This window comes from Biomphalaria glabrata, chromosome 7 (genome assembly GCF_947242115.1).
Source record: "Biomphalaria glabrata chromosome 7, xgBioGlab47.1, whole genome shotgun sequence".
Taxonomy (NCBI): domain Eukaryota; kingdom Metazoa; phylum Mollusca; class Gastropoda; family Planorbidae; genus Biomphalaria; species Biomphalaria glabrata.
This window is the reverse complement of record NC_074717.1, coordinates 36106750-36116122: the sequence shown is the minus strand read 5'-3', so window position 1 is coordinate 36116122 and position 9373 is coordinate 36106750. Positions and strand designations below refer to the sequence as shown.

The 9373-nt window shown below is 35.3% G+C and overlaps 1 protein-coding gene across 1 annotated transcript; it reads right to left on the bottom strand.

Moving 5' to 3' along the window:
* Positions 1–943: 943 nt before the first annotated feature.
* On the bottom strand, positions 944–6801 carry LOC106060024 (uncharacterized). Its single transcript, XM_056034375.1, has 2 exons — positions 6609–6801; positions 944–1338 (listed from the first exon to the last, which is right to left on the bottom strand). Exons 1-2 carry the CDS (start codon positions 6799–6801, stop codon positions 944–946), a joined length of 588 nt encoding a protein of 195 aa, XP_055890350.1.
* Between the last annotated feature and the right edge of the window lie 2572 nt (positions 6802–9373).

Here is a 9373-nt window from a genome sequence, read left to right as displayed (position 1 = left end):
AGCGTTGATTCCACCAGAATGTGGTAAATAATTTACGGAGAGAAAGAGTTAATATAGACCTACATCACCTAACATAAGCGAGCTTTATGAATAACATAAACTAACATGACCTAACAAAGACCTACACCACCTAACATAAGCGAGCTTTATGAATAACAGAATATAACATGACCTAACATAGACCTACACCACCTAACATAAGCGAGCTTTATGAATAACAAAAACTAACATGACCTAACATAGACCTTCACCACCTAGCATTAGCGACCTTTATGAATAACAGAAACTAACATGACCTAACAAAGACCTACACCGCCTAACATAAGCGAGCTTTATGAATAACATAGATGAACATTGACTATATTTGTGAATAACATAGACCATCTTTACGAATAACATTGGCCAACCTAAGTATTAACGGCAACTCTATATAAAAACTATTCCATACCATTTATATGTATTGCAATAAATTAAAAAGACCATTCCCAACTGTTTATTCAATAGCAATTAAAATTGTATCATGTTCAATTAACCAACTTGAGCGAGAATGAACGGATGGTGGGAATGGTTGTTGTTGTACTTGTACAGTAATCTACATCTTTTGTAATTATTTCATTTCAAGATCCTTATTACGTTCTCTAAGCCAAATATAGATATATATAAAGGGACCAAACCCTACATATTAAGCCATATCTGTGAATACTGAAGTATACATTTATCTTGTAGCTATCTAACAAAATAATTAATTGCCAGTAGTTAATTGGCTAATTGGTTCTAAAAAATATTGATTCATGTCTATGTGTACAAAGTTTCATCTTGATTCGAGAATGGGTGTGGGAGTAATAAATTGTGAGACAGACAGAGGGACAGACAGAGGGACAGACAGAGGGACAGACAGAGGGACAGACAGAGAAACTTGATGTAATGACTTTTAGTACTACCATTACTTTGCTTCACACCATTGAAAAAAGCCTTTGAGAGTGTCTCTAAACTTTGAGTTAAAAACCACATAGACCACAAAGTTACTGGAGCTATTCAAACAGACCGCTATGTTCTGCAACTGATAAGATATTCTGCCGATGTTGGACGGCTTCTCGTCCGTAAGTGAGTAGGAGGCGTACTCTGGTATATACAACGGCAGTGACATAACTACAGCGGTGAAGCAGTAGACGGCATTGACAGCAAGAAGTGTCTTTGTGGTTTGGTTGGTCGAGCGAATGGTTGAAGTCAAGCTCTTTCGTTTTGATGAAATCATTTGAATTCGAACTGAGATCACCAAAGAACCGGCCACCGTGAAAATTGGTGGGGCCACCATGGCCGAGTAGGTAAATAAGTTCTCTATAATCAAAACGGAATATGGATTATCATAATAGAATGCAGATCGTTTAATAAGCGCGATTGACTTATTTGTAATGTTGTCGAAGCCAAACTCTAATCTCTGCCAAAAACTGCTGTAGAAGATTATGGAAAGCCAATAAACAGCAACTCCCCCAACAGCTAGCCATGTCCTTATAGGCGTTATCACGCGATTAAATTTCAAAGGTAAGAAAATAACCACTAGCCTCTCGGCAGTGATTAGAATAGGCAGAGTCATTCCCATTAATCCAAAGGCGTAGTCCAGCAAAGTGAAGAAACTAAATAGCACAAACAAAACATCACAACTTGTCTTCGAATAGCCTACATACTCTCTGTTCCATACAGCTTCATACAAAGTTTTTGGTACGCTGTTAAAAGAAATCAGATACGTGACATCCGAAAAAGCCAAAGCTACCAAAATTATGTTTGAACATTTATTTAATCCGTGTTTTACTAAGACCACCATGCTGAGGACATTTCCAACGATCCCAAACATACAAACAAAAGGAGTCACACCAAACATGAGAACTTTCATGACAAGCCAAGTTTCTTGGTCACCGATCATTTCACATTGTCCAATGCAAGAAGAGTTGGCCATTATTGTCCGTTCACTGATAACAGAATCAAGAACTTCGTGTCATTAACTCTTAAAGTGCTGAGCTTTTTTACAATGAGTGCATACAAAATGGATTTACAATGATAGAGTTTAGAGGCTAAATTACCAGACGCGTGTAAAGGGTTAAATAAAAGCAGTCTAAGATATAACAGAAATCTCCTCATAAATCATATCTGAACCCCAGACAATCATTAACAAGAAAAACACTAACAAGAAATTTGTCACAAAAAAAAAAAGTTCAACCTATCATTTTTTTTATATAAACGAATATTTTGTTGGAGTGTCTCTTGACAATAAATCTATTTAAACTTTTGGCGTTTTTTTTAACTGTTTGCTATCTTTTTTTATTATATCTTGCTTTTTTTTAAATCTATATCATAAAATTATGTTTGATGATTGATAATGAGTCTAATTTCAGAGCGAAGGAGACAAGTATCAGCTTTCATTACGAACAGAGAGAATGAGATTGTTCCACTCTGACTAAAACAAAAATTTCCTAGGGACAATGTGTACATTTATGAACATAATCATTTCACTAAGTTTGTCAATATAATTACTGCTCTTTTTTTTATATTGATAACAAACTTTAGCATAATGAGCCAACTTTGTTTAGCGTGTGTAAGATAAAGTGTTTATTATTTATCAATATAATACAAATAGCACTTGATATAAACATAATCATTCTTTCCATCGTATAATGATAGTAATCAAAGAAATAGAAAAGTATTAACAAATAATAAAGTTAATAATAATAATAATAAACTACGATGAATTTTGTTTCTCTTTAGCAAAACTCGACCCTTGCAGCGCCAGAGAATGACTACTCGTTCATTTCTAACATAATCATAATAATAATAAATAAGCATTATTATCAAGATTCTGAAGGCGGTGGTGTATTGAATAAAACTAAACAGAATGTCTGAATGCTGGCTCTAGAAGTAATTTATTAGTTCTGTACTTTATACACTATTTGTTTAAATATTCCAGAAATCGTCACCTTCACCTATCCCTTGGTCTGTTGGACCGTTGGGGTACCACACAAGATCTGCTTCCGTTATTCTTCATTTCTCTCTGTCTTTTGCTCAGAATCTCTTTCAATGGAAACCCAGTCCGTTCTTTGATATTGTCTTCCCATCGCTTTCTCTGTCTGCTTCCTCTACTTTTATCCTGGTAGTGAAGGAAGATCTTTGCGAGCCCTGAGGACCTTCTGACATGACCATAGCCTTTTACTTTTCGTTTTCTGACGGTAGTTAGCAGTTCATCGTGGGGTCAAAGCACTGTACTTACCCAGTCTTAAATTTATTTGTTTGTGATGTGTTCCATTGTATGTGATATCTAGGATCTTTCAATAGCATAGCAATTCCATTGCCACGGATTGAGTTTTAAGATCCAACATTAAAAATAGTCACAGAGCAATGTTAACTGCTTATATTTTTTTCAAAACCATTAACGATTATTTGAAAATTGGATTTGTGTATTTTTTTAGGTCTATTTTACAAGAACTGGTAATGGTATAAACTTTCTGATTGTGTGAGTCTACGTTGGAGCTGCCTCTCGGTGATACAAATTTTACCTAAACGTTACACTAAACAATTGATTTACAGGCATAAGGCATAAATGTATCCCATTATTTAGTTCCACAGGACATTATATCATCTATTAAAAGACACTGTATCAAACAGTAACTATTACAATCAGAACTATTTCTTAATCAGCATGGGTGTCTGCATACATTGTATTCAGTTTATTGTTTTCAGAAGAGAGCATCACCTAATAGTGTCTGTGGTCCTCAGATGTCATCAATGTCAATTTGTGTCAGGTCATCACAAAGTAGAAATTATAATTTTGACATTGATAATGTTTTTCTCGGAAACTCAACATAAAATAGTTCTATCGCCTACTTTGTAGAAGATTTACTCAATTTCAAAAAGCAGGAAATGGAACAAAATATTTGGTAAGCTCTGTCCATGCATGCAAATTGAGTCTAAACTATCAGTTCGTTTTTTCATGGAGTTTTTTTTTCCACTTCTGGACATCGAAGGTTGTAATTGTGACAGAATAACTCCAGATAAAAGCCTTCAAAATACAGAGATTGACTGGTTGCTGAGAAAAGACTTCAAAATACATAGATTGGCTGGTTGCTGAGAAAAGACTTCAAAATACAGATATTGACTAGTTGTTGAGAAAAGACTTCAAAATACAGAGATTAGCTGGTTGTTGAGAAAAGACTTCAAAATACAGATATTGACTGGTTGTTGAGAAAAGACTTCAAAATACAGAGATTAGTTGATTGTTGAGAAAAGACTTCAAAATACAGATATTGACTGGTTGTTGAGAAAAGACTTCAAAATACAGAGATTAGCTGGTTGTTGAGAAAAGACTTCAAAATACAGATATTGACTGGTTGGTGAGAAAAGACTTCAAAATGCAGAGATTGATTGGTTGGTGAGAAAAGAGAGTAACTGAGAAATTGTGTAAAAAAAATACTGACAGTACTGACATCTGTCATGCAGATTCGCTGTTTCTTATTGGTGAACTCTTCGTGAAGGGCCAAATGAGATAACTCTTCACCGTATTTAAGTGTAGTTCCTGTTGTTATTGTAGTCAATCTCAAAACTTTTGTTTGTTTGTAATGTTTGACATGTTTCGAGTGTTCCTTCAGATTCTGAAGATAATTGCATCCTAGCCCAAACCTCCCGCAGGACGACGATGAATTGTAATGGACCGAGTTTGAACCCGGGACTTACGAAACCATCCAACAAATGTCCAGAGCGTATGTCACACGACCAGACAGCCATTCGATGAATGCAAAGATAAACAACCATCAAATCGGGAGATCCGCAAACATAACTAGGGGAGAAAACTATTGAATTCATTTGTAATAAAAATATTTTAATTGATTCGGAAAAATAAAAATCATTCCATTCCCATTGAAACTAGTGTGGCAATAGTCAATTCTGTGGCGTGGCAATAGTCAATTCTGTGGCGTGGCAATAGTCAATTCTGTGGTGTGGCAATAGTCAATTCTGTGGTGTGGCAATAGTCAATTCTGTGGTGTGGCAATAGTCAATTCTGTGGTGTGGCAATAGTTAATTCTGTGGCGTGGTTTTCTTATAGTTTTTGTTGTATAATTATTATGAATCCTAAAACTATGCCTTGTATCAGTGACCATGATTGTACGATGGCCAATAAAAATCCTAATTTATTCATAGGTATGTTTTGAGTTTTCCTATATATTCTGCCTGTGATTCGTCATGCCAGATCGCCCTACCCACAGAGTCACTAGCCGTGTCGCTATTCTCTATCTTCTGGTTGTTTCAAGAAAGATCGCCACTCCCTACAGAGTCACTATCCGTGTCGCTATTCTCTATCTTCTGGTTGTTTCAAGAAAGATCGCCTCTCCCTACAGAGTCACTATCCGTGTCGCTATTCTCTATCTTCTGGTTGTTTCAAGAAAGATCTCCTCTCACCACAGTCCGTGTCGCAATCTTCTGGTTTTCTCAAGAAAGGTTGCCTTCACAAATCATCAGGAATATCTTTCACTTACAGGTGCAACCCTACCAGTGTTTCTCAGACCCTAACCCTTTCTTTCCAGACAACACCAGAGGGCATCGAAACTATTCCTTACCTTGTTGGACCGTTCCCATTCTAAGATCCCTTCAATATCTCGAATAAAATCAAGCTCTAGATCTGTTTCTTCATTCACTTCAGTTCAACAGTCTCTTCTTGCTCATCTAAAACATCTTCTATAACAATTGTTAATCAGTGCGCAGGTGCGTAGGGGCAGATTTATTGCAACGTTGTAAAAATGAGTTCAAATATTAAATTTATTCATTAATAAATACAGTTAGTGTCGGTTATTTAAAGTGTGTGTGACTGCTTAAAGAACACCAATACTCTTTGATATCCATGGTAACACACATTTCTTTACATAGACATACATTAGAGACATACATATTTATGGCCATATTCAAAACACAACGTTCATGCCTTCAATTTAATTTACAACGCAATATATCTTGCATAGTTTCATTTGACTTTGTTTCCTAACAGAGAAAGTACATAGCCTACAGAAAGTGTCTGAAACAAATGGAAATAAGTTTAAACAAAACCCTCGTCTCGACAAGGTCATTACTGATTTAAAATCTAGCTTTTGAAATTTTGATTCTGTTTGGCCTCAACTGACAACATTGAAATAAGTCTGTCAGAGTTTTTCGAAACTTTTTGTTTAATAGGACATAGACCACAAAGTTGCTGGAGCAGTTGATACACTCGACAATGTTAAACAGTTGATAGTTGATTCTGTTAATATTTGACGGCTTTTCGTCCGTGATAGAGTATGAGACAAACTCGGGTATATACATTGGTAGTGAAATAACTGCGGAAGTGACGCAATAGACAACATTGATCGCTAGGAGTGTTTTTGTTGTTTGATTGTTTGAGCGAATGGTTGACGTCATGCTCATACGTTTTAATGACGTCAGCTTAATCTGTACAAAAATGATCATGGAACCGGCGACAGTAAATACTGGTGGAACGACCATACTAGAGTAGGTAAATAGGTTTTGAATTAGAAAAACAGAATTAAAGTTGTCATCGTAGAAGGCAGATCTTTTAATTAGTCCAACTGACTTACTTGTCATATTGTCGACGTCAAATTCTAGAACTTGCCAGAAACTGGTGTAGGAGAAAATGGACAGCCAATAAACAGCCACCCCTACAACAGCTAGCCAGGTCCGAGTAGGTGTTATCACTCGGTCGAAACTCATAGGTAAGAAAATGACCACTAGTCTCTCGACTGTTATAATCATGGGTAAAGTCAGACCCATTAATCCAAAGGCGTAGTCCAACAAGGTAAATAGGGTAAATAGTACAAACAAAACATCACAAGTTGTCTTCGAATAGCCTACATACTCTCTGTTCCATACAGATTCATACAGAATTTTTGGTACGCTGTTGAAAGAAATCAGGAAAGTGATGTCCGAAAAAGCCAAAGCTACCAAAATTATGTTTGAACATTTATTTAATCCGTGTTTTATTAAGACCGCCATACTGAGGACATTTCCAACGATCCCAAACATACAAACAAAAGGAGTCACACCAAACATGAGAACTTTTATGATAAGCCAAGTTTCCTGGTCATTGATCATTTCTGAGTATCCAGGGACAGATGTGTTCATTTTGTTATGAAAAACTTTAACTTGCTATTGAATAAAGAGTCAAGAAAGGCGCATTATTATCAAAAAGCAGTGAAATATATTTTAAATAACAAACTAATCGATCGAAATGTCTGAGCCATATCAATTAGCAGAACAAATTAAACAATAATAAATGCCCAGTCAAAAAGTAACATTTTGACATAAGTAAAAGCCTTGGGGCAGTTTTTGAAGTTAGCAAACCCATAAATAATCTATACACGGTAGATTTTTTCTATGGGAAATTACATATGTATAGACTATTCGTGCTTAAATGTGTCTTCTGAATAGTAATTATTTACTCTAGGAAGATTTTACATTCATTGGTTGATTACAAATTGGTGTTCATAGTCTCATTATTAGTGAAAGTAATTGCAAGTCTCTCTTTACTCATTACTAATACAGACATTATTAAGGAATGCTTTATGAACCCGCAAATTTCATAGTGAGTCAGCTGGAGCTTCAATTATGTACAATCAATTATTATCAAATTTTTATGTATAACTTAAGAAAATCTTTTATATATATATTTTAACCTAAAACTAAATTTAAAAACAACAACAACAGACGTAATGTTATAGCATGTTGCGTCTTATTGTCTGATTGACATTGTTATGTTTTTTGTTGTTTTTTTTAAAGTTATGTTTATAACTACTAAATAAACTACAATAACAAAAGCACAAGAACAAATTAGTTTAAAACAAATACCAAGCTCTTTAGAAACTATTTTGATGTTTAATGGTGACGAAATCATAGGTGTACTGCACATGTGATTGAATTTCCTTATAATTTGGTTTTAATATTTATTATTAGGAATTAGCTAGTCATTGTCTTAGACTTTATCAATTCTAAATTTTAAAGAATGATATGAAAGGTCATTGCTGACAATAAAAAAAATTATATTGATTTTTACCGCCTTTTTAGCTGTCAAAATGTAAACATATTGGACTATATGTTGTTATTTTTTTTACTCGTTTTAAATATTGATAAAAAGGGCAGCACCGGTTGTCTCCCATCACAGAGGGACAAAGTGGAAATGAAAAGCTTATTTTATTATCATTACTCCGGTACTGCCACTGTCAAGCTTCGTTGGAGAGAAAATTAAATAGAGTCCCTTTAACAGTGTCCAGTGAGGAATTTTCTGGTGATGTGGCAGGTCTGCAGCAGTACCGCCCTCTGACAGGCAGCAAGAATTTTTTAAGGAATATTAAGGTATCTACGAGGTCACTTGTCGTTATCACTTCGGTTGATATAACAACAGGGTGCATTGTTATTTTTGATAACTTCCATCAGGGCCGGATTTAAGGGAGGACAGATGCGGCTACAACCCTGGGGACTCCACAAGTAAAGGACCTCCACAAAAGAGAAAAATATTTTGGAATCTCGACGGCTCAGAAATTTAAAGTTGTTTTTTTTTGTTTCATTTTAACGCCAAAAATCTTACGTCGGGAGGGGGAGGGCAACAATATCGTGATTTAAAAGTTTCCGCTTGCAGATGTAGCATGCTCGGAATATGTAATATGTAAACAGCTCCTGATTTACGGCAGTGCGTCTGCCAGGGGTCTTACCCTTCACAAACTCAAACATATACACTTTTTAAAAACTAAAATATGCATATTAAATATTTACAAAAAAGGAAAGTGAGATTAAATGTACAAATACTCTATTTCTTTCTACTAAAATATAGCATACTTTTAGATATAAATATTTTTTTATTAATAAGTGGATTTTTTATTCAAGTCTTCCAAAGAGTGTAGGAGCTTTCATAAAAATCTCTTATATTGTGGGATAGTGATACGGCCCTGATTTCCATAGTCGCTAAGCCTAGGTCCTCATAGTTTCTCTTATATTGTGGGATAGTGATACGGCCCTGTCATTGAGGGTTGCGGATTTTTTGTAATAAACTGTAAATCCTGGCGATTAAAACCCGCCGCCTATTCTGTCCAAATAGGTCTACATCGGTATAATAGGCAATTTGTTGACTCGAGAACCTCTTGTGGCGAGTATTTGTAGTAAGGAGGTGATATTTTGGTAATCAGATTATGTGTCAAAGCCATGTGTTGATGAATTAATTACTCAACTTTATTATGGCGACCCAGGTAGGCAGATTCTGACAAAGTTGAACATTCTACTATTATGTGTTCAACCGACTCACCCGCGTTTTCCTCATTTTTGGCATTTGTCAACAACATCGAGTTTTAGGATA

Excerpts from the sequence above, each read along its gene's own strand:
- LOC106060024 (XM_056034375.1), bottom strand. The coding sequence starts at position 6,801 with ATGGGTCTGACTTTACCCATGATTATAACAGTCGAGAGACTAGTGGTC. Across the intron at positions 1,339-6,608 it reads TGACGTCGACAATATGACAA|AGAACTTATTTACCTACTCG; the intron begins GTAAGTCAGTTG and ends TTTTGATTATAG.